Below are 27555 nucleotides of genomic sequence, written 5' to 3' on the forward strand. Positions count from 1 at the left end.
ACATCCAGCAATAAAATAAAAACAATATGGGATATAGTTAAGTCAGAGACAGGTAGGACTAGAAATGAGGAGGAACAAATAGCTCTAAAAATAAATGAAACCCTTGTAACAAACGCATGTTGTGTTGCAAACCATTTAAACAAGTATTTTGTCTCTGTTACTGATAGCATGGGGTTGTCAGGTTCAGTAAATAATGCAATGGAATATCTGAGGCCAGTGCACACAAGCAATCTCAGTAAAATGGAATTGACACTTACTTCACCCAAAGAAATAGAATCCATCACAAAGTCCTTAAAATCAAAGCACTCTAGTGGTTATGATAACATATCAACAAAGTTAATAAAAGAGAGTTCGAGTGAGATTAGTCATATCTTAAGTTATTTGTGTAATCAATCACTTGTCACAGGAACATTCCTGGGCTGGCTAAAATATGCTGAAGTTATATCTCTCCACAAGAAAGGGGACAAAGAAATGCCATCAAATTACCGAACATACTGTCAAAGTCACAGTTTGGGTTTCTTTGAAAGACCTGAGTCGAAACAAGGCCCCCGGAGTAGACAACATTCCATTGGAACTACTGACGGCCTTGGGAGAGCCAGTCCTGACAAAACTCTACCATCTGGTGAGCAAGATGTATGAAACAGGCGAAATACCCTCAGACTTCAAGAAGAATATAATAATTTCAATCCCAAAGAAAGCAGGTGTTGACAGATGTGAAAATTACCGAACAATCAGTTTAATAAGCCACAGCTGCAAAATACTAACACGAATTCTTTACAGACGAATGGAAAAACTAGTAGAAGCCGACCTCGGGGAAGATCAATTTGGATTCCGTAGAAATACTGGAACACACGACTTATCTTAGAAGAAAGATTAAGAAAAGGCAAACCTACGTTTCTAGCATTTGTAGACTTAGAGAAAGTTTTTGACAATGTTGACTGGAATACTCTCTTTCAAATTCTAAAGGTGGCAGGGGTAAAATACTGGGAGCAAAGCACTATTTACAATTTGTACAGAAACCAGATGGCAGTTATAAGAGTCGAGGGACATGAAAGGGAAGCAGTTGTTGGGAAGGGAGTAAGACAGGGTTGTAGCCTCTCCCCGATGTTATTCAATCTTTATATTGAGCAAGCAGTAAAGGAAACAAAAGAAAAATTCGGAGTAGGAATTAAAATCCATGGAGAAGGAATAAAAACTTCGAGGTTCGCCGATGACATTGTAATTCTATCAGAGACAGCAAAGGACTTGGAAGAGTAGTTGAATGGAATGGATAGTGTCTTGAAAGGAGCATATAAGATGAACATCAATAAAAGCAAAACGAGGATAATGGAATGTAGTCCAATTAAGTCGGATGATGCTGAGGGAATTAGATTAGGAAATGAGACACTTAAAGTAGTAAAGGAGTTTTCCTATTTGGGGAGCAAAATAACTGATGATGGTCGAAGTAGAGAGGATATAAAATGTAGACTGGCAATGGCAAGGAAAGCGTTTCTGAAGAAGAAAAATTTGTTAACATCGAGTATAAATTTGAGTGTCAGGAAGTCATTTCTGAAAGTATTTGTATAGAGTGTAGCCATGTATGGAAGTGAAACATGGACGATAAATAGTTTGGACAAGAAGAGAATAGAAGCTTTTGAAATGTGGTGCTACAGAAGAATGCTGAAGATTAGATGGGTAGATCACATAACTAATGAGGAAGTATTGAATAGGATTGGGGAGAAGAGAAGTTTGTGGCACAACTTGACCAGAAGAAGGGATTGGTTGGTAGGACATGTTCTGAGGGATCAAGGGATCACAAATATAGTATAGGAGGGCAGCGTTGAGGGTAAAAATCGTAGAGGGAGACCAAGAGATGAATACACTAAGCAGATTCAGAAGGATTTAGGTTGCAGTAGGTACTGGGAGATGAAGAAGCTTGCACAGGATAGAGTAGCATGGAGAGCTGCATCAAACCAGTCTCAGGACTGAAGACCACAACAACAACAACAAGGGTTCTGATATTGAGAAAGCTATTTACACTTACAGCGAAAATGTCCTTAATTCATTGGACAACAAATTAGAGGCAACAGGCATATTCTGTGACCTGTCAAAGGCGTTTGACTGTATGGATCACAGCATTCTTTTAAGTAAATTAAAATATTATTGTGTCACTGGTAGTGCTGCAAAGTGGTTTCAGCCATATCTTACTAATAGAAAACAAAGGGTGTCATTACGTAACACTTCAGTAGTAGGCAATCAGACATCATCTTACTGGGAAGAAATTACATGTGGTGTTCCTCAAGGTTCCATACTAGGTCCACTACTGTTTCTTGTGTATATTAATGATCTGTCCTCTGTTACATTACCAGATGCCAAGTTTGTCTTATTTGCAGTTGATACAAACATTGCAATAAATAGTAAATTTAGAAAGGGCAGCTAATCAAATTTTTACTGACATTAATAAGTGGTTCATAGCCAATTCACTGTCATTAAACTTTGAAAAGACCCACTACATGCAGTTTAGAACTTCCAAGAGATTTCCTTCTGGTGTGTGTATAAAATAGGATGGCATGGAAATAGAGGAAGTTGAGAGTGTATAAGTCTTGGGATTACAACTTGATAATAAATTCATTTGGGAGCAACATACTAACGAACTGCTAAATCGCGTAAACAAGTCTGTGTTTGCAATGCGAATGATGTCAGACATAAGAGATATAAATATAAAAAACTGGCATATTTTACTTATTTTCACTCCATTATGTCATATGGTATCATATTTTGGGGTAACTCCAAGAACAGAGAAAAATTTTTAGAGTACAGAAGCGTATAATAATAAGAGTAATGAGTAGTGTAAATCCAAGAACATCATGTCGAAACCTATTCAAAAAATTGGTCATATTAACCACAGCTTCTCAGTTTATTTTTTCCTTAATTAAGTTTGTTGTAAATAATACATCTCTTTTTCCAACTAATTGATTAGTACACAGTATCAATACTAGGAATAAGAACAATATACATAAAGATTTAAAATCACTTATTCTTGCCCAGAAAGGAGTCCAGTATTCAACAACGCATATTTTCAAGAAGTTACCAGCAACCATTAAGAGTTTAGTTTCAGACAAGGCACAATTTAAGCATAATCTAAAAGAATTTTTGGTGGCCAACTCCTTCTATTCCATCCATGAGTTTCTCAACAAGTGTAGTAGACCATTTTAAAGAAAATTTATTATACTTTAATTTTTGACAATACTTGGTTGTAACTATCTACTGTGTGAATGATGGATGTATGGAAAGCAGATGTAAGTCTTAAGTCTGTAAATAGTGGAAGTTTAATTTTAAATCTTGTACATAATCTGACTGTTCTTAACTGAGGATCACTGAAATGTATAATTTACTTTAATTTTTGACAATACTTGGTTGTAATAGCCAAGAAACTAGCAAATGTCTGAATGATGGATTTAATGAAAGGAGATGTAAGTATTAAACCTGTAAAAATTTAGAAGTTTAAATTTGATTCATGTACATAATTTTACTGTTTATTGACTGATGATCATTAAAATTAATGAAACTCAAGTTTTTCTAACTACTTTTTTGTAATGTGTTTATCTGACATGTTCCACACCCAGGAGGATTCCCTCTTTTATGGGTCTATTGATTGAATAATTAATCTAATCTAATCTAATCTAATCTTTATGGGATAATGAAGAGTTCATTATTCTTAAATCTTATAATCAGATTTCCCTCAAGAAATTTGAGCCTCACCTTTGTCTACGATAATGATGGAGTCTGAAGAAATGAATTAAAATCTGTGCCACAGCCAGGACTTGAATCTGAGTCTCATTACTTACTACAGAAGAATGCTAACCATTACACCATCACAGCACTATGGCTAACACCACTGCACAGACTACCCAAGTCCAGTGCCCTTCCCAACACAAACTTCAGTTCACATCTTCAACTTATTTTCCGCTTCGTACATCTAAGAAGGGGAAATTAAGTTGAACATACCAATTGAAATTTGTGTTGGGAGGGCAATGGACTTGGGTAGTCTGTGCAGTAGTGTTAGCCATAGAATTGTGATGGTGTAATGGTTAGCATTCCTACCTAGAAAGCAAGGAAATGTGGGTTCATGTCCTAGCATGGTACAAATTTTTATTCATTTCTTCAGATTCCATCATTATCATTCATTATTTTGTCCATAGGTACAATTGCTTGGAATTCTAAAGATTAACAAAAATCCCCTCAGCTCTATTTATTATCCTGCTACAGGTTTGATTCAGTTTCCCAAGTTGTGCACAGGTCATGATAAACTTGGTCTGGTTGTCATATTTAAAGACCAAATCTAGAAACAATGATCACAAACATTCTGCCAACTGCCTGGAAGAAGTACGGTAAGCAGGCACAGTATACTGTACAGTAAAGAATGCCTTCACTCACAAATATTCAAGTTTAGTTATATTACACATTGCATTTTGTCCTTAATGGTTCAGTGCTACATGTAATTTAGTTCTCATGTCAGTTCTCTTGCCTTGATAGATGTGAGGAGGTAGAACAGTGTGTTATATTTTCTAAAAATGGTGACAGCTGCACCTCATGATGATATATTCATTCAGGTAATACATGTTTATATATCACTCAGGACAATTTCCAGAGATGATAAGGATTAATCACATGCGAACCTTACTATCTAGTGACATAGTTAAACTATATGTCTGCATATGTCCTGCATATTGCTACAAGGTACTACAGAGGAATACATCATAATAATTAAAATTACCAAAATTATTATGCCTGGCAAAATCTTTGTGCCCATTTGGAATGTTTTATGATGACATAGTTCTGTTTCTTCCAACAGGTATAGACTCCTGCACTTGGGATGAATATGTAGTAGTATCAGTTTGTTTTGTATGAGCTTAACACTTAACTGTTGAGCGTGAGATATGCAATGGCTGATTGTTCAAAGCATTCACATGCTCTTGGAACTAGATATTGAATCTTAATTATTATACTTTAGTGAATTAATGAAGTTTCATGCATTACAATTTTTACTATTTTTGAAGTGTTACAGCATGAAGTTTACTTTAGGGGTCATTTTGAATATCTTCCATTTGGCTGTACCATGTCCTGCACCATATTTGTGCAAAATATCCTGCCTTCTTCATTGAAAGTAGACTGCGATATAGGGAATCCATCTTCTGAAAGCTACATATTTGTTACATTCAAATGCTATGAGTTGTAGTTATAGACATCACAAAAAAACATTTATTTCACTTAATTTTTTAGAGTGGACACAGTAGTTTTTACTCTCTCAGACAAAGTTTGTCTCTTCATTTGCCTGAAATTTTAGACCCAAGTTTCTAAGTCTGAATAAATTTCACTTCGCTATATTTTATTTTTATCTACAAGGCTGTCCCCTCTCCTATCAACAGCAATATGGCAACATAACCTTACCTTCCAAATTCTGTGGCAGTTTTGATGGATTTAAAACTAGCCTTCTAATTGATGAAACATAATGAAGATCCTGGCTGGATTCTGCATTATGTAACATTACTAACTGCAACAAATTTTCTGCAAGTATTGTCCATTGTCCACAAGTCTTTACAGTAGCAATGCATCCTGTAACAAATTTACAGCTAAAACATCATATTTAGAGATTTCAGATACATAGTAGTATTACATAGATAATCTGCCTACTTGTTTGAGTAATCACTTGTAAATTGCACTTTACTAGTACATAAATCATTTGTAATACAACAGTTATGGTACAGTACAAGACAATAATATTGATTAATGTTGTGCTATGGTATGATTGATCAAAAGACAACATAATTACAAAACCAAAAAAATTATAAAACACTATATTTATAAACAATACACTGTAAAATTACACCTACAGTTCTATATTCACATGTTTTTTACTCATCACACGGTCATTTCATTTTTACAGTTGATAAATATATATTTTATACAGTTCTGCTCATAACTTCTGTTTATTGTTAATTTACTTAGAGTTTAAATTTTTATCTTCACATTGCAAGGAACTCCATTATACTGTAGAAGCATTTTTGTTGCAAGTATTTTTTATTGCTCTATAAATTTTAATATATCACTTTCTGACTTCATAATTTGTGTTAAATTATTGTAAACATTTCACCCTTTTCCCACAAATCCATTTGGTTTAACACTGTGGTGTCTGCTGAATGTGTAGATGTTGTCTTTCCCTCATATTGCAGGTATGAGCATTTTCATTTTTAAAAACAAAACCCATCTGACTTTTTCCTAATGAATAACATTTATTTCAGAATATATAAATAAGGCACTAGAGGGTTAAATAAAGGTTTATCAAGAGATTTTTAACATTACAAATTCCATGTCTCTTGTAGATCTATCCTCTAAAATCACCCATGTTTTTTGGTATACAGGACACAAAGTGCACATAGAAATCCGGGTCCAAATCCATCAGCCAGTGAGGCTACAGAGCATAGCATTCATAGGAGACAAGGCCTGTCTACACAGTAGCTAGCTCCACCTTCTCCACTGGTGATCGTGGCAACCAATTGTGATCACTGAATAGCAAACAACATTGCAAGACATTTTGCCAAAGGTCCATCAGCATACAAAGTTATATTTGCTGTAAAGGGGTGGCCTCTGGCAGGCACCAGAGCCTCTAACATTGGCACTCTGTAGCATCACTGGATAATGTTTCCAAACAAAGCTTCCTACATTCGATTTTTTCCTCAAGACACCCTCTACAACACCTCAAAGTTGGTCGCAATATTTCTAGGACACTCCTAATAATACAATGAAACTGCTGAATTTGACACACTGAAAAAGAATTAAACTGAACTTCTTGAAAGAATAGAAGTGGATCTAACTCTGGAGAAAGCTTTAATCTGAACCAGGTGCAGGACCCCCCATAATCAGAAATTTTGGTCTTAGTGATGTGAGCATACATGAATTTATCTATTTATTTATTGGTTGGGGGGGGGGGGGGGATGGGGGGAGACTGCTGAATGTATGAATAATCAAACAACCAAACAACAGAAACTTTGATATGAATATCAAAAAAGTAGGAAAAGACAGGCAACTTGATGTGTCTTCTTTACAGCAAGTAGCAATCTGTCTTTTCCTACATTGATTGTATGAGTAAGCAATTTATAAACTATACTGGGATTTTGCTTCATAAATTGCTGCATTATTTTAAGATGAGTTATAAATTCAGAAATTTCCACAAGAACCAGGCATATGGGCAAAATTAAATCTTTCAATGAGAGAATGTACAGCTTAGCATTTTCTCTAAGGTAATAAATCTTTTATATGTAGCATATAAACCAATACAAAAATTTCAATAGACAGAAAACCCTCCTAGGGAAATCAAGGAATGATATTTTAACTGGGCAGATGGTGTACAAATCTAAACATTGCAGTGAAATAACTGGCAGAAAATATTCAATATGGAGTCCCATATGCAATTTGAAGCCTACCAAGAAACTTTTCAAAATATTCTGAGAGCTGAATTTTGAACATTCATGGAATGGAGATGACATTAAAGATATCTAACTGCAGCATTTCACCTTCTTGAATGTGAGTGATATTTTTCCACATTGGCTGTATTTATTTAGACTTATTCTTCATTATGCAATGGAGACAAAGTAACAAAGAAGAGGCCTAAACAAACACAGACAAAGTGGGAAAATGCTGCATTCACTCAGTAAATTCATAGCTGTGGTGCCCACAACGAAGAAGATTTCAGTTTCTATCATCAAACAGACTTTCAGTTTCTATCATATCATCAAAAATTCTGGTCTGAACTGCCGAAGTTTGAAGTCATGTGTGCGTGAAGTGTGCCTGCTTATGTGAATGAAGGATGTGTGTTTCTCTGTCATTTTCTGATGACGGCTGTGGCCAAAAGGTTATGTGTAGGTGTCTTTTAATTGTACCTTTCTGGAGCTCAATGTTCCATCTTCATTCTGGATAGCAATAGATCTTTTCCTACAGTGTTGATACCCCAACATGAAGTTTCCATTGTTTGATACCACCAATAATATTAGATCTGGCAGTCACTTAACAAAATAACAGAATTCAGATTTCTGTTCTCAGGTTTCAATATAACTGGTAATAAAAATATCAGTGCCATGACCAAAACCCAATTATATGTGTAGAATCATAGAGAAAGTCACAAAGAGTATGACACAGGAAAAAACAAGAATAAAGGGCTACAATATAATGGTGGTCATGACCTCATTATACAGAAGTGGGCCACAGACTCATGGAAATACAAATTTCAATGGTGCACTCCAGTAAACAAATCTTCTTCAAATAAATGTGTTCTATAGAAAATAAGATGAGGAACAAAGACATGCATAAACAGTTAACAATGTAATGGGAAACATAAATAAATTCATGGATCATGTGAGTGATTATTGAATTGATATGCTGTAACAGTTTCCCAATGAAAGCATGGAAGTATCAGCTAACTGTAAGGTGAGAACGTGAGGTCATCAATGTGCTCTCCAGGAGATGATTATTTTCATTATCACAGTTTATTATTATTATTATTATTATTATTATTATTATTATTATTATTATTAGGTGAGTTGCAGAATTCTTACTTTCTTGCCAGAAGCATCAAATGATGTTGAAAACCATCTTTAAAATTTCCACAAGTAAAACACATATTCTCAGAAAGAACATCACACAAATAACAATTACATCATTTCTGTTCTGTGTTATGCATAAAATTTGCCCAAACAAGCAATAATTTGAGATATCTGAGCATGGACAATGTTAATGTAAGAGTTGTTTAAGACAGATCTTGTATATTAAATAAAGTTTCAGATTATTTAGAATAGTGTGACTCACTGTTTTCCAACTATTCACAAATTTAGCATCTACTTCTGCTAATTCTTCTTGCTATATAATACAAAGTGTATCAAGAAGAATCATCTGATCTAAAAAAGTCATAACTATTATGTTATTTGAGAGACATGAGATATGTACATGAAAAACATACTCTAGGAAAGAGCAAACTCTTGGTTTTATATGGTTCCCGCTAGGAAGCAGCATTGTGTACCCACTTCATTTCTAGTAAGAATGGCGTCATGACAACAGAAAGCATTTTGTGTTCTATGTTTTGTGCGGTACAGATCAGTAATAACTGTTCAATGTGGCTTTCAAACTAGGTATGGCGTGGATCCTCATACAGCACAGAGCACCAGATGATGGCATGAACAATTCTGAGAAACAGGTTGTTTGTGTAAAGGCAAATTGCTGGACCATACCCAAGTATCTGATACAGATACTGAATGCATCTGCCATAGTTTCACAAAGAGTCCACGGAAATCCATTTGCCCTGCAGCTTGACAGCTCAACATGCCCCTGATGCCCACCTGCCGTGTGTTGCACCAACATTTACACATGAAACCATACAAAATTCAGCTACTGCAAGCTCTTCATGATGGTGCCAAACAAAAACATGTGCATTTCTGTAATTTTGTTCTTGGAAAGATGGAGGATGACAGTTTTCTTCCACACTTAGTGTTTAGTTATGAGGCAACATTCCATTTAGATGGAAAGGTGAACCATCATAATGTGAGAATGTGGGGCACGGAACAACCACATGAGGTTGTACAACATGAGAGGGACTCTCCAAAATTTAATGTGTTTTGTGCAGTTTCACGGGAAAAGATGTATGGTCCATTTTTCTTTGCAAGAACTCTGTTAGAGGAAGCACATGTCTCGATATGCTGGAGAACTTTCTTTCTCCACAGTTGGAGACTGATTCAAATGCCTTCATTTACCAACAGGGTGGGGCATTGCCACACTGGCATCTGAAAGTGTGGGAATTTTTAAATCAAAGGTTACTGAATGATCGATTGGTCACATTGAACCAAATGATTCAGTCTTACATTACTGGCCTCCAAGGTCACTGGACCTAACTGTATGTGATTATTTCTTGTGGGGGTTTATGAAGGATTCTGTTTATGTGTCTCCATTACCATCAACAATGAATGAACTGAGACATCACATAACAGCAGCCGTGGAAGCTGTAAATCAAGACATGCTCGCTGCAGTGTGGGAACAATTTGAATACTGCATTGACATATGCTGTGTATCTCCATGAGGATTGAAAATGTATGAAAAAACTTTTTGAGTTTCCTGTTTATCAAAAAATGAAGCTCATTGTCTACGTTTATTAGTTTCAGAAATATAGACACGCCAAATTGGATGATTATTTTTAATACATCCTGTATATGCAGCTGAATACAATTTTTATGAAACTCAAGACAAGGCAGTTCAAAACTTAAAAGACTGTGGAGCTGTCCATCATCAAAATTTTAATAACATGGAAAATGCCCTGCATTTCTCTCAACTATGTCAATGCAGCTCCCCATTCATTCCTGAATGCAATTTTCCAGTCAGTTACAGGTAACTGAACAATAAGAATTTTGTGCAGATGTATTGTTAGCTGGAACAGGTATTACACCTGTGTGTCTGCATTCATAAATGTAACACTACAAATGAAAACAGGGTCCACTATCCATAATGTAACCTTACTCCAGCTACAGAAGTAAACAAAGTATGCAGTCCTAAAAAAGAATGTCTCTCTTGTGAATTAGAGGTAATAGGTAATGAAAGTTTTAAAAACAAATTGGAGTCACTTTTGCTTAACAATTATGCCCAATGCACAGATGAATTTCTGAACAGGTAGTACTTGTATGAGGTTGGGTTACATTTATCAAGTTTTGTTGTAAATGAAAATTTAAAAAATCTAGTTATACAAATCACCAGCATGTAGCCATGTGTTTACAGAGATAATTTGTCTTATTTGCATATGTATGGAAACATTCCACAGAACATGTAAAAAACTAAAATCATTATCCAGCTAAAGTAAACTCTCACAGGTAGTGCTGTGCAAGATAAGGTATCAGAACATACTTAACAAACTAATAACAAAACTTAGCCAGAAAATAAAATTAATTTCCACCGTTATTCTCACCATAATCTGATACTGAGGTTATTTCTTAGAAAAAAGTAAAATAGGGACAATATATATAACCAAGAAAATGTAATATAATTTTAATTTACTGCCTGTGGCAAAAGTTTTCATATTATTCTCTTAAGATGGTGCTATAATTACTTACCATTTATGTTATTGAATAAAACCATGTCTGAATGTTAACAGTATTAAGCTCATAGTGATAAATTATCTCTGTTTTAATGAGTTGTAGATTTTTATGCTCATATATTGGGTTGGTGCATAAGTTCACAGCTTTTTTCCATATGTTAAATAACCATAACAGATACACATAACGGAGACTTCAGTCATCATAACATATTTTCCTTCACTATTTACAACAGTCTGTCAATGCTGGGGTAACTTTTGATTCTGCAACCATATAAATCACCTGGTTTCGAGAAAATAACTCGTTGAGCCTTGTTCGGAATGCATTTTCATCTGGAAAGGAATTTCCTTCAATATTGCTCACTAGAGAGTGAAAAAGCTGAAAAGCTGAAGGTGCAGTTGGGCTAGATTGGAGAGTCACTTCACGCAGTCTTCCTGGTCATTGTTCTTGGATTGTGTCTGCAAGACATCTCTGTTGTTAGCGTAAATGCTGGTTACTCCCAGGGAAGCAATCCGTAGTACACTACTAGATGCATAACATTATCTTTTGTGGATGCACATAGGTGTTTGTATGGGCAATTGTTGCTTTATTTTGATTCAGCCATTCCTTCCTTTCCCTTAATTTAGCATAAGGACACCATGCCCCATTACCAGTAATGACACAGGATAGGAAAGGTTGGTATTATCCATGAGCCAACTGATGACAAGCTAGGAGAGATGCACATATGGCCATCCACTGATTTTCAAGATTTTGGCTTAGAACATGCAGTACCCATACACCTGCTTTTTCAACCTTCCCCATTGAATGCAAATGTCGCATGCCGGTGGTATGAACACAGTTCATCACATTTGTCAGTTCTCAAGTGCAGCAACATGGATCATTGTGGCTTAATGCATCAAAATGATCTTCATTTAATCCCGAAGGTCTTCAAGAATGTGGAGAGTCACTAACATCAAAACGATCCTTCTTAAGATGAGACAACAATTTTGTTGCTGTGCTTTGTCCAGTTGCTTTATCCCCACACATGGCGCAAATATTTCTGGCTGCCTCTGCTGCTGTTACCCATCTACTGAACTCAAACATAAGAATATGTCAGCAATGTTCCAAATTCTCCACTTGGCACTCCATTTTCTAGTATCCACAGCTCCACTAAATATCTCCAAATCACAAAATGACAATATGTAAACTCAAATGCAAACAGTGAACTACAAACAAAAAATGTCAATTGATTAACGAATAGCAACCAGAATACCAAATGCAAAACAAAAACTGCACTAATTTATGCACCAACCTAATACAATGAACTCAAGAATTTGTCATAGGAATAGCCTGTATGAAATTCTGTTTGTTTCTGGTATGTATCATTTTGGTTTCAAATGTAAATAACTTAGAAATAACTACCATTCAAGAAATATTTCAGAAAGCTAAAAGAAATGTATGAACAAATATTAATTGGGTTCCAATAATTGCACACATGTTTCTCAAACTGTGCAAGGATTTTTGTTCTTACTTATACCAACATGTAATATTCTTCATTAACTATGAACGTGGCTGGACATTACTTACCTGTATCATTTACCACCACAGAGTTTATAGCTCGGAATTTACCACTATACTGATGGTCACGGTGTTTAAATTCAGTGTAAATATCATCTTCAGTCAGTTTAGTACCAGTATTGGCTATTCTGGGAAAGGAACTGAACTGTTTATCAATGTCCTCAGGTAAAATAATTTTGCCCGTTACAATTAGCTGTCCATTCTCAATAAATTCAAACTTCCCACTTCCTTTTTTAATTAGAAGCATGAACTTCAAAGTCCCTGTAAACAAATTTATACAATAAAAATTACATGCTTTAAATGAGAATGAAGACAAAGGAATAACATGTATAACACAAATACAGACAAACATCAAACAGTGAAAGTGCAGGATGCAAGAACAACAATATTATGAAAAGGATAGATTGACACTCATGACATAGAGGAGATGTTGAGTTACACACAGGCACAATGAAAAGAGTGTTATATATTTAATCTTTTGGCCAAATGGCCTTCTTCTGAAATAGAAAACACACAGACATTCACACAAGCACAACTCACACTTCACCAATGTCTCTGTCCACTGAGGTCAGATTGTGGAATGCAAGTGTGGCTGATAGAAGCACCAATTTGGCATGAATGGTGAGCGTAAGGAAGAGGCATGGGGCGGGCAGGGGTAGGAATAACTGTTTAGGTATGGGTAAAGGTACAGTGCTGCAGAGAAGAGGAAAAAGGACTGTGAGTGAGGTGGCAGAATAGAAGGCTGTGTAGTGCTACAATGGGAGCAGAGAGGCGGATAGTTAGGTGGAGCTCATGGACTAGCAAAGGTTGAGGCCAGGAGAGTTATGTGAATATGGGATATGCTGCAAGGAGCATTTGCACCTGCACAATTCGGAGAAGCTAGTGTTGGTGAGATGGATCCAGATGGCCCAGTTTTGTGAAGCAGTCATTGAAATGAAGCACATTGTGCCTTGCAGTATGTTTAGCAACTCGGTGGTCCAGCTGCCTCTTGGCCACAGCTGTCAATGGCCATTTACATGGATAGATAACTTGTTAGTTGTCACATTTGAACAGAAAGCAGCATAGTGGTTACAGCTTAGCTTGTAGATCACATTAGTTCTTTCATACGTAGCCCTGCCTTTGATAGGATAGGAGATGCCTGTGACTGGACTGGAGCAGATGGTGGTGGGTGGATGTATGGGACAAGTCTTGCATCTAGGTTTTATTACAGCCACACCACATTGCTGCTCCCACGAGCCATAGTTTTTGTCTGCAGTCCAGCCACAGTGGCTGGAGACAGTGGTCATGTGTGTGAATTGTTTCCATGTGAAAATGGATGTGTTTTCTACTTTGGAAGAAGACCTCTTGGCCAAAAGTGTAAAAGCATAGCAGTATTCCCACTGTGCCTGTTGGCAATTCAATGTTACACAATACAGACAAAGCAATATGTGACAGACTGGCACACAAACAAAACAATGGATATCAGAGAAGACTCAAAGTTTCATACACACAAATGCACACATGTGCACATCTGCATCAGTTCTGATGTTTTGCTACCACGAAACCACCTAACAAGATAACCTTCTTGACATCTCAGTTATCATTGTCACCATCTTATCTTCCATCTTGCACCTTATGTCCTCTAGTGGAACTAGTAGTGCCAATACGAGGATGCGAATAAGATTTGCTTTAAATGCGTGCTGTAATGATCATGTGTATTAGGTATCTTTCAGATTGGACATTGTGTGTTTAATCAGTCAAGAATACATTTAAGATGACAAAGACACCTTTATCAACACCTCACTGAGTTTGAGAGAAGTTGTGCAATAGGGCTACAAGAAGATGGATGTTCCTTTTGCGATATTGCAGAAAGACTTGGCACAAATATAGCCACTGTGCCAGATGGTTGGCAGCAGTGGTCATGAGAATGTAGGGTCACAAGAAGACCAGGCTCCAGACAACCACATGTCACTGCCACAGGGAAGACCTTCGAGTTTGGTGTAAGGCTCTGGTACATCGTATTGCATCTGATGCAGCTATTTGAGCAGCAGTTGGCACCACAGTGACACAACAAGCTGTTACAAATTGATTACTTCAAGGACAGCTCTGAACCAGATGCACTGTAGTGTACATGCCACTGATACAAACCACTGTCATCTGCAACTTGAGTGGTGTCAAGTGAGAGCTCATTGAAGGGCAGGGTGCAGATCTGCTGTGTTTTCTGATGAAAGATGGTGTCTTGATGCCAGTAATGGCTGTGTATGTTTAGAAGGAAGCACTTATACCTGGAGTTACGGTCTGGTGTGCAATTTCGCGTGACAGCAGGAGCACTCTTGTGGTTATCCCACACACTCTGATACCAAATGTGTATGTCAATCTGCTGATTTGACCTGTTGTGCTGCCATTCATATAAAGCATTCCAGGGCATATTTTCCAATAGGATGACTCACCCATATACCACTGTTACAACTTAACATGATCTATTAAATGTCAACATGTTGCCTTGACCTGCTTAATTATCTGATCTATCCCCAGTCAACACATATGAGACATCATTGGAAGACAGCTCCAGGGTCATCCACAAGCAGCAAGCAACATTAACCATCTCTGTATTGATTGACCAAGTGCAACAGATGTGGAGCTCCATCCCACAAACTGACATCTGGCGGCACCTGTACAATACAATTCATGCATGTTTCCATGCTTGTGTTCAATATTCTGCCAGTTAGACCTGTTATTAATGAACCAGCATTTCACATTTGCAATGGCTTATCTCATACTTACATTACCTGTGATCTTGCAGTGTTAATCCCTTATATACATTATCTATACAACTGTATTCCCAAATTTCATTACTTTACATGTGGTTCTTTACGTCACTTTGGACTTTATCCAGTTTTTGTTTGTCAACAACACTTTGGCTATTGCAGTGAAGCTCTCATGGCTTTGTGGTAGTTTCTAGTACAGCTGTTAAACCATGGTTAATCTTTCCTATGCCTTACAACTTTGCTTGACACTTCCTGGTCTAAGGTTTAATATAGGATACTTTTGAAGTTTGACAGCTCAGGATTTTCAATTTCAGAGATGAATGTTTAATGTTAGCTACTCAGGTAATCTGAAATCCATTTTCTATTGCATTTACTGAGCAGAAATATGATCCTTCCTTTCTTTCTTTCCAGTCCTGCTGACACCCACCATCAGTGACAATAAAAGCCTTATGATCACTTAAACTCTGCTCATTTCCCTGATTAATGGCTCAAGAGAATTTTCAGATAAGGTATTTAACTTGGTTAGGAAATTTACATGCAGCCTTGTGCAAGTTGTCACTGAACCATTCTGCCATTACTGTTCATGCCACATGGGGTCTATATTAGCACACAGCTATCATGTTTGTTCCATCTAAAACACTTATCTTCACTCAAATTATTTCACATTTAGAGTCTGTAATAACCTTACTAAATATTACTGCTATGAAAATCCCTCCACTATTCATGTCCAACCTATCTTTTTGCTATAAACTGCAATCATAATTTAGAATTTCATTGCTATTAATAATTAGTTTAGCCAGCTTTCTGTCCTTTGCACTATGTGGACATTGTAACCATTTATAAGGGGGACTAGTTCTGGTACCATTCCAAGCATTACCTAATAATGCATTCACATTCTCTTTCTCCAGTCTGGTATGACAAATATTTATCTCTTTTGTTATGAGACTGCTATTCTTCTCTTTCTGAAATCAGAACATTTGTCAGGTCTTTCCCCTCTACCCTAAAAAACCTACTTATGGAATCCACATGTACTGTGCTACACTAGTAGACAATTCCTGTGTGTAGTGCACCCATATCCTATTAAGTGGGGTGTTACAATCCCCCAACTGATAAGAGAGGTAGAGAAATGCCTGTCTTAGAGATGTAAGGAGATAGATGACCAGCAAATATCCACTTTTGCCTTCTATCTAGGGATTTGTAACCCCATTAATGTTGTTGCATCTGCTTCTCAGCCAGTGATTCTAGATTCAACATGGAGAGCCTCCAAGAGGTAAGGTCTACTTTTTTCCAAGAGATCTAATACATTACCATTGTCAGTGGGCTTCCAGATTATGTGATCTCTGCTTACCATTTCTGCTTTCCTCTTGGAAGAAAGGGATTTATCATCAGCATTGTATGTTCATCTCCTAAATGTAAATATTATGGATGCTTTCTGTTTCTGACATTTTTAATAATTTTCTGAATTGAATTTTACTTTTTAGATAATACTTTTTCTGCCCATAAAGTGTGAATAAAACTTCTTTGTATAATAATAACAATAACAACAATATTAAGAGTAATAACAATAGTAATAATCATAATGATGAATAACAAATTTATTTTCTGACTGAATTCTGAATATTAAAGACGAAATATAGGTCAGAAAAAATATGGTGATAATTTACTGTGAACATACCTGTTCTTGGTAAAACAACAATTCGATGAATGAAGACATTTTCAAAGACAGCAGGCACATTGTCATTTGGCTGCTCCATAACATACATTAGTTGCTGCAGTGCTATTTTCTGAAATAAATATTGAGTAAGTACTACAGAATAATCACAATTATATCACAGAATAATGATCACATGGTAAAATAATGTTACTAACTTATCTCATTTCTGCAATTCATATAGAATATATCAATAAGCTTGATCAGCAAATGTATGTAATCATGCGTATCTAAGGAAAGGCAGGAGTTAACTGCTTGGACTCAAATCAGACTATTAGGTGCTGTTAGTATCACATCACTATTTGTATTCACATTTAAATACCAGCTACCATTATCATCTTTAAGACACAACAGGATTCATAGTCACATGCACAGTCATTCACAAGCACGCATGCACACACGCACACACGTGTGCGCAACACACACACACACACACACACACACACACACACACACACACACACACACACACACACACACTCTATAATCTATGATTTTCTATTGTTTTCCTGTGGCTACATAATTATTCACTGAAACTCATATCTCCTTATGGTTTTTCTGGTATGAAAAGCGACATGGCCAGTACAATCTTAGGGAATTAACTGCTAGATCCCATGCATTGATTAAATTAGAACTTCTATCATTGTTTATAAGGTTATTCAACAGTTGCCTTACAATAGTATCCTTGATTAAACTATCCCAGAAATTTACATCTCCATCATGATATTTCATCTTATTATCTCATTAAATAAAACTCAGAACTAAAAAAAAAAATTAACAAGATGACCATCTCAGTTATAAGAACTCATTGTTATGAGGACATTAGTGCCAATAAAGGAAAGCCTTATGTCACTAAGAAGGTGACAATAGTTGCTATTTATTTTCCTTTACACTGACTTCTTGTTTTGTGGTTTCCTCTTTTACTTTTGATTTATCCAACATAGGACATCAAGCTGTAGTCTCTCATTTATTTATTGGTTCTCTATAGACAAACACAACATTTATTTTTGGACTGTGGGTATACTTTACACTTTTGTCATAGCTTTGTGAGAATAGATACAAACATAAAAATGACTATTTATCTTAATTGCTAGTACTTACAAATACTGTTCTTACAAATGATAATATTCTACTCCTCTGAAAGGAGTTCTGTAATACCATAAAACCATTTAATGGTAAGAAACTTCTTCAAGCAATTTCAAAGAAGCTTCCAATTGAGCATTTTAAATTTTTTCTAAGTCTGTCACAAAATTTGATCTCCTTGTAGCAGAGGCTATTGTCTGCACTTTTTCTGTTAGGTCTTTCAAGACAAAATCAAAGTCTCTCCAATATTATAAATATGTAGATTTCTATTTAGAATATTGTAATGCTTGTATTTTAAATTAGTGAAATAATTTGATAAATTTACTAGTGACCTGTCCAAACTTCACATGCGTAGCACTAAGTATCTATGGCCGGACTACTTGTTTGACGTAATATCACCACTTTCATATAACTTAAATGGCTTAAGCAGTGCATGCCAGGAGAGTTCTCAGGAGTCGCAAATGTTATCTGTCCCATAGAGGGCCAGTCTATAGCCCGAGAGACACCAGCCACCATTTGAAGCACTAAGCTGAGAGATGCACCAGAGGTATCAAAACTGTAAGATATCTCTACAGGACATATCACAATTAGTAACAGCCAGTTGTGTGTCAAGCAGAGAGGGGTATTAGGGAAACCCAAGGGCAAGATCTGTATACAGTGCACACCACAATTAAGAGCAAAAGCAAAACTAACACAAATGAAGGTGTATGAGGGAAAGGAGGAGGAAGGGGGGGGGGGGGGGAGGCAAATGATAAGTTGCTTATGTGAGAAAATGTTCTCAAACCAGTCTGGTTCCATGTTTGATTAGTGTTTGGAGTGACTTCTCATGGCAATGATGGGAGCTGTAAGCTACTTCACTGATCAGTCATCTCACTGCAGTGCCAGTTTGGCATGTACTACAACCATCTGCCAGCTGCCCTGATTGCAGTGCTAGTGTGGTGCAGTCCACCCAACTGCAAAAGAGTCAGCTCAAGTTATGGTCACTTGCCAGTCAGCTGAGCCCAGCACCAGGCAAAGTGATCTACATTTTCTGTTAACCCATTTTCAGCATTTCTGAACGTAACATCACTATGACACACCCTCTGCCACACATCATTGATTGTGTGCATCCTCTGCCACAAAACATTGGTACAAAAGATCCTTTATATTGCAACACTGGTGTGAAGCACTTTCCATTATGGAACATTGGTTTAAATCATCCTCTGCCATGAATAATCAGTATGGAGCACCCTCCACCTCAGGACATAGTACAAAGCACCCTCTACCACACAATGGTTTGAAGTGCTCTCTGCTACTCAGTATTGGTATAGAGTACCCTCTGTCATGCTGCATTCTTGCACAGCACCTTCTGCAATGCAACACTGATGTGAAGCATGCAACATTGGTACAAAGCACCTTCTGCTATGAAACATCATAACAAAAGCACCCTCTGCCACAAAAACTGATATGAAGCACCCTCTGCCACACAACATTGGTACAAAGTGCCCTCTGCAATGTAAAAATGTTAAAAAGCATCCTCTGCAATGTAACACTGGAACATCCTCTGCTATGCACCTTTAATACAAAGCACCATCTGCCATGTAAATTTGGTATGAAGCACCCTCTTCCATGCAACATTGGTATGAAGCACTCTCTACCACATTACTTCAAAACAAAGCACACTCTCTTTTGCAACACTGGTATGAAGCACCCTCTGCCATTCAATATTGGCATGAGGAACTCTGCCACTCACAATCAGTAAGGAGCACCCTCCATGATGCAACATACTGTGAAGCATCCTCTGAGACACAAGATTGGGGGAAGCAGCCTCTGCCATGCAACATTAGTATGAAGCACTCACAGCCACAAAACATTGTTAGAGTGCATCTCTATCTTGTAATATCTGTATGAAGGGCCATCTGCCATACATCAGCAAGAAACACTATCTGCCACGTGACATTGCTACGAAGCACCTTCTGGTGCTTAACGCTTGTACAAAGCACCCTATGTCACATAACACGGGTACAAAGCACCATCTGCCATATATCAGGGTACAAATACCCTCTACTATGTAACAATGGTATGGAACACTACACGAGCTACTGTGATTCACAGACTATTATGCCATTCACTGCTAGATGACAATGGAATTGCTTTCATAGCAACAGATGAATTTAATTCATCATAGTTCAGCCACTTGGCACAAAATATTTATAAATTACACATACAAACCTTCCTCATACCCATTTACTCATAATACAGAAACTTTGACATTGTCCTCATTGCAGACATTGATTTTCTTAATTTTTCACACAATGGCAAGTCAAGGATAGAATAACAACAAAATGGAAAAGTATAGATTGCAACTCACCACATACAGGGGGTGTTGAGTTGTAGAAAGATCTAATGAAACAGAATCTTAGAAACTATCCAGCTTTCAGACAAAGTCATTCTGCAGAAGTAGAAAACTCACATTTGCACAAACACAACTAATACACACTGTCTTCCAGTGTTAAGGACCAACTGTGACTGCATCTGACTTGAGGAACAATCTAGCCGGGGAGGGTATCAGGGTAAGGGACAGGCAGGGGGGCAATGAGGGGGAGGAATAAGAAGGCTCTAGTGGGTGGGGGGCAGGGTAGGGGGTTGTGAGGGGGCGGGGGGGGGGGGGGGGGGGGAGGGAGAGAGTGGCGAGAAGTAGAGAATGGAAAAGAACAATGTATGTGCTTAACTGGGATAAAAGGAATACGTAGTAGTGGAGTGGAAGCAGGGATGTAGATAGCTAGGTGATGGACAGCAATTAGAAAAGGGCAAGGTGACTAGGCTTACAGGAACAGGGGATATGATATAGGGAGAGTTGACACCTGTGCAGTTCAGAAAAGCTGGTGTAGGCGAGAAGAATCCAGATGGCACAGCCTGTGAAGCAGTCATTAAAGTGAAGCACATCATATTGGGCAGCATTTTCAGTTTTCAGCAACTATATGGTCCAGATGTCCCCCGGTCCCAGTTTGGCAGTGGCCAGTCGAGTGGACAGTTGGCTTGTCAGTTATCATGTCTATGTAGGAAACACCACTCTGGTTGCAGCTACATTGACAGATCACATGGCTGCTTTTACAAGTGGCTCTGCCTGTAATGAGATAGGAGATGCCTTTAACAGGACTGGAGTAGATGATAGGAGGATGTATGGGACACGTCTTGCATCTAGGTCTATTGCAAGAATGTGAGCCAGGAGGCAATGGGTTGGAAGCAGGGATGTATTAAAGACTGACAAAGGATATTACACAGGATGGCTTGGCAGAGAAATATCACTGTGGGAGGTGAGAGCTAGGAAGTGGTGAGGACATTGTTCATTCCAGGTCTTGATGAGAAGTAGTTAAAATCCTGGTAGAGAACATGATTCAGCTGCTCCAGTCCTGGACAATATTGACTCATGAAGGAAGCACTCCTTTGTAGCTGGACAGTGGATATATAGGGGATAGTAGGTGGCTTGTGAGGTAAGGTTGAGGGGGTAACTTTTGCTTGTGAAGGCCTCAGTGAGACTGTTTACAAATTTGGGGAGGGATTGCTTGTCATTACAGACACTTATCAACCCCACATACCCACAGCTCACCTACAAAAGAGCACTTGTCCTCATCTCATCACTCAGACCACCAAAGACTGAAGCAACTAGATTAAATTCTATGCCAGAGTTTTGACTACCTCTCATTGTGCCGTGCAGTGAGGAATCCTCCTCACCCTCCCACAGTGGTATTCCATCACTCATGTAATTTACACAATATCCTTATCCATCCCTACTTCACCCCTGCTTCTAACACCTTGTCTCATGGCTCATGTACCTACAACAGACCTAATTGCAAGATATGTCCTATACACCCTCTCATCACCAACTAATTCAGTCCTGTCACAGGCATCTCTACCCTATCAAATGCAGGGCCACCTGTGAAAGCAGCCATGTGATTTACCAACCTAGCTGCAACCACTGTGGTACATCCTACATAGACATGACAAGAAACAGGCTGTCTGTCTGCATGAATGACCACTGCCACACTGTGACCAAGAGACAGCTGGGCCACCCAGTTGCTGAAAATACTACCTATAATAATGTGCTATACTTTAATGACTGCTTCATGGCCTGTGGCCTGTGCTATCTTGATTCTTCCCACCAACATCAGCTTTTCTGACCCATGCTGGTGTGTCCTTCGTTTCCAAACCATAGTGACCTCAACCTCTGCTAGTCCCTGCCCTACATGTGTCTATCCTTGCACGGATACCACTTCAGTACTCTTTATGTCTTCTGTCCCACCATTGCACCTACACAGTTCTTTCCACTCTTCTACTTCTCTCCCCAACCTCCCACCCCCCTTGTCGCGTAGAGCTGCACCTAGCAGCCCTATCCTGTCCCACCACATCCCTGTGTGCTTCCACAGGCAGCTCTAGCATATCCCCCTCCCTCCTTACTCCATGCCTCTTCCTTACCTCTACTATTCACGTCAGAGGCACTCTTAGTCGGGCCTTCGTGCGTGGGCTGTACTTGTGGGAATGTGTGTTTGTTTTCTGCTTCTGAAGAAGTAATTTGTCTGACAGCTGAAATATTTCTAGCATTCTTTTTCATCATGCCTGTTGTAATGGAACCACTAAACATACCTTGTTTTTTGCAAAGTATTGTAGTTTGTGATACTATACACGTTAAAGTAATGACCCTTGTGATACATTATTAATATAACACTTACTTGTTTGCTGTAATCACTGCTCTTATAAAACATTAAATACATTTTGTACTTTTTTGTTAATAATTTCAATCATATCAATACACATATCTCTGGATGTCACTATCAAAATATCTGTGATCTGTACACTACAGTATCTTTGTTGTTAATTTTTGTGTATCAGTATTGTAGAGTCTGTTGTCGAGCCGTGAGACAGTTGCAGTTGTGATGATGAAGTTGGTTGGACTCTGGAATCTGATGCTGTACAGTTATGATGGAATGAGATGCAAACAGTCATGATGAGTTATATTATTTGTAAATGATTTCTTTGAACTATGCAAAATGTATTTGTAAATGATTTATTTGAATTATGCAAAGTGTTTTGATTGATGCTATGAAGTGAAAGAATTGGCATACATCAAACATTTGAAGCAAAATTCAGTACTTGCTTCATTATTTCATTCACATATATGAAAGCAACAATCCATCCCTCTTGTAGGTAATGAGATCACCAAACTAGACAACCTACCAAAAAAGAATTCCATGTCAATGACACAAAAGTAAATTATATTGTTCTTAACATCCATTTGCTCATTTTCTTTTGTCACATAAATGGACACACAGTTTTGCTAATTGTTGGTGTTGATATTATTTATGCCAACAGAATAAAGAGGCATCTTAAACTGTCTGCAACACAACGCTACCTCTACATGGCATGTAGCAATCTACCACGTTCATATTGTTATTTTTCTTAAATTTTGGCATAAAAGATCAGTGTCATGCTCCCAGGACTGCATATCTAACCATGGTCCGAGGCTGCTTTGGTGCCAGTAGTAATTTAGAAAAATTGCCTTGCCACCTAATGAGGGCTGCACAAGTATAGTTGGATAGTGGGGCTGTTAGTTAGTTAGTTAGCTAGTTAGTTGGTTATGTGTTCCATTGATCAATTGCACAGTACGGTAGCCATTATGATGTGGAATGTGTCAAATGCACAAGAAATGCACATATGATGGCCTTCCAATCTGTCTGATTTTCTTTTAAGGGTTTATTCCCCTAGGGTGTACCTGAGAGCCTCCCTAAGCTATGGAGAGAGTATAATAGGGAAACCCATTTAGTGTTCATTGATTTTTTTAAAGCATTCGATAATGCTGATAGAGAGCAAGTGAGGAGAATTATGAGTGAAAGAGTATATCCATGACACCTAATGAAACTTCCTGGCAGATTAAAACTGTGTGCCGGACCGAGACTCGAACTCGGAACCTTCGCCTTTCGTGGGCAAGTGTTCTATCAACTGAGCTACCCAAGCGCGACTCACACCCTGTCCTCACAACTTTACTTCTGCCAGTACCTCATCTCCTACATTCCAAAATTTACAGAAGCTGCCCTGTGAACCTTGCAAAACTAGCACTCCTGAAAGAAAGGCTGTGGCTAAGCCATGTCTCCGCATATCCTTTCTTTCAGGAGTTCCAGCTCTGCACGGTTCACAGGAGTGCTTCTGTAAAGTTTGGAATGTAGGAGATGAGGTACTGGCAGAAGTAAAGCTGTGAGGATACGGCGTGAGTTGTGCTTGGGTAGCTCAGTTGGTAGAGAACTTGTCCGCGAAAGGCAAAGGTCCCGAGTTCGAGTCTCGGTCCGGCACATGGTTTTAATCTGCCAGGAAGTTTCATATCAGTGCACACTCCACTGCAGAGTGAAAATCTCATTCTGGAAACATCCCCCAGGCTGCGGCTAAGCCATGTCTCCGCAATATCCTTTCTTGCAGGAGTGCTAGTTCTGAAAGGTTCGCAGGAGAGCTTCTGTAAAGTTTGTAACATAGGAGATGAGGTACTGGCAGAAGTAAAGCTGTGAGGACGGGTCGTGAATCGTGCTTGGATAGCTCAGTTGGTAGAGAACTTTCCCGCGAAAGGCAAAGATCCTGAGTTCGAGTCTCAGTCCGGCACATGGTTTTAATCTGCCAGGAAGTTTCATATCAGTGCACACTCTGCTGCAGAGTGAAACTCTCATTCTGCATGACACCTAATATTTTAAAAAGTCTTTACAAACACACAATTGTAATTTTAGATATAAATGGCACTCTGACACAACCTATAGTCACAAAGAAAGGAATAAGACAAAGGTGCAGCATTTCACTCACACTTTTTAACATTTATTTAGATGTTGCTTTTCAGAAATGGAAGGAGATATTTAATGAGGGAATTAAGATTAACAGTAATCCCCACTTGTATTGTCTTTTATATGCAGACAACACAACACAACTGGTGGATAATGAAGATGATCTACAGAGGGGAATACATTTATTAGGTAAGCTCTGTGAGGAGCACCATTTGAGGATTTCAGAAAAGAAGACAAAGCCATTGGCTTTCAGAGGGAAACATCCTGTGTGGACAAAAATTGTGATCAACCATAGAGCAATGGAACATGTCAAACATTTTAATTATTTAGGTTGTGAGGTCACATGAGTATGATGAAGTCAATAGAGAAAAAATTAGCGAAGTTTGGGGATATCTGCAGAACAATAAACACATGTGTAAAAAATAAAATGAGGAAAGAAACAAGATTGAAATTTTATAAGACAATGTTTACAAAAGTGAATTGTATGTTATACGTAAATGTCAAGAAAGTCACGTACAAACAGGGGGCATGAGGTTTCCAAGAGCAGTAAAAGGATGCACAAGGGCTGACAGATTTAGAAACCTGGAAATTGAGAAAGAACTGAATATATTTAACATCCTCAACAAAATACAATAAAATAGAAGAAATTGGAATGAACATCTTGAGAGAATGAGTGGAGGAAGATAACCTCTCCAGATAAGAAGATTTAAGCCAGTAGGAGAAGAAATCAGCGAAGACTGAGAAATTGATGAGTACTGCAACAGGCAAAACAAAACAAAAAATTGACTAATACTTGAAGCGAAGATGATAATGATATTTTGAATGTGTATATCACAGTTTAGTTAAAGCTGACTTTCCTTGAGGACCCTCCCAAAACCTTTCATCTGGATCCATCTTCCTTCACACATTGGTAATTACTTGTTTAGTCCCCTTCTTATTGATTGATTGTTCAGCATTTTTGTACATAGTTACAAACTGATATTGGACAAATCAACTTTTGTGACCTGATGAAATGAGACAGTGTGAATTTATGTGTGATGCTTAAGAATTGCTCTACCAACTAAGCTATCCAAGGATGACTCATGACCCATCCTCACAGCTTCAATTCTGCCAAAAGCTGTGAGGATGGATCATGAGTCGTGCTTGGATAGTGCAGTTGGAAGAGCACTTGCCCGCGAAAGGAAAAGATCCCAAATTCGACTCCTGATCTGGCACACAGTTTGAATCTGCCAGGAAGTTTCATATCAGTGCACACTCCGCTGCAGAGTGAAAATCTCATTCTGTTTGGAACATGTTCTTTCCCCCCATTTGGTGGGTGCATTTTGATATCATTTTCTGCTACTTCTGTAAAGTAGGAGTTAAATTTATTTGCAACTTTCTTTGGGTATGATATTTTGGTTGAGTTTTCCAGTGTGTCAATATTGTGGTGTTCTTCACATTGTTTTCCTGTTTCTTCTCTCACTATGTCCCATATAGCATTCATTTTGTTTGGGATACTTTTTACAAAATTCTCATTTGCCAGTTTCTTAGTCATTTCAATGACTTAGTTTAGGAAATGTTTATATCTCCTAAAATAAGCATCAAAATCTGGTTTTCCCTCTTGTTTTGATACATCATATAGTTATCTCTTTTTCTGAAGTGATGCCGGTATGCCTGGCATAAGCCAATTTCTTTTCTTATTTTTCTGTGTTTTCTTCTTTCTTCTGGGGTGGTGGGGAGGAAACACAGTTCAAATTAATAGGAGAAGATGTTACTGAAGGCATCAAACTTTTCATTTGTGCCTGCAATGTTGTAAACTTCTTTCCACTTTTATCTGTTTAGGAAATAAAGAAAGGAATTTATATCTTGTTCACTGTAGCTCTGAACAACAGCTGATACAGACTGTTTTGAAAGTTAATAATGATTTTTTAGTTGTACAAAATTATTTATGCATTTTGATCCCCTAAGCCTGTATTGAAAGTTTGTGTATTGTACTTACATGGCATGTTTGTAAATATTTGGTCAATGGTTGACACTGATGTTGCTGTTATCCATGTTTCTGCTTCTATTTTAGGCTTTAAATTAAAAGTTAAAAGAAGGTTCAAGAGATCAGCTTTTGTTTTGAATCTTTCAGGAAGTTAATATTAAAATCCCCACACATAATAAGATTTTTACACCTTTTTGTTATGATGTGGAGGTATGATTCCAAGCTGTTAATATGATAGATATATTGACTGTTGTGGCCCTATACAAGCAAATAATAGCTACATATTCAGCTACTTTCTCCATGGGTCTCTACAGTTCTATTCAAATAGCTACCTAACAAAATTCTGCAAACTCAACATTTTTAATTTTTCTTCTTCAAGCCAATGTTCTGGTATGCAAAGTGCAGTACCAGAGTTCAGTTAGTCTGTAGTAGAGCTTAAAGTTCACTCACTTTATTTATCAGTGACTGCATGATTTGATGAAACAGTGAGAAATTTGCAAATAACTTTGGAATTTAACTAGGTCAAGGGCTAATAAACCTTTATTTCCAACTGGATGGCTGATTTTTCAACTGTTTCAGATTTACACAG

At 37.7% G+C, this 27555-nt stretch overlaps 1 protein-coding gene across 1 annotated transcript in view; it reads right to left on the reverse strand.

Moving 5' to 3' along the window:
• The window catches only part of LOC126262867 (fatty acid synthase-like), a 379208-nt gene that overhangs the window by 151163 nt on the left and 200490 nt on the right, over positions 1–27555 (reverse strand). The window contains exons 16-18 of the mRNA XM_049959735.1: positions 17085–17193; positions 12672–12923; positions 5431–5595 (exon numbers count right to left, since the gene is read on the reverse strand). Of these exons, the coding sequence (XP_049815692.1) occupies positions 5431–5595; positions 12672–12923; positions 17085–17193 (526 nt within the window). The remainder of the gene's footprint in view (positions 1–5430; positions 5596–12671; positions 12924–17084; positions 17194–27555) is intronic.

Source organism: Schistocerca nitens, chromosome 6, assembly GCF_023898315.1.
Source record: "Schistocerca nitens isolate TAMUIC-IGC-003100 chromosome 6, iqSchNite1.1, whole genome shotgun sequence".
Classification (NCBI taxonomy): Eukaryota; Metazoa; Arthropoda; class Insecta; order Orthoptera; family Acrididae; genus Schistocerca; species Schistocerca nitens.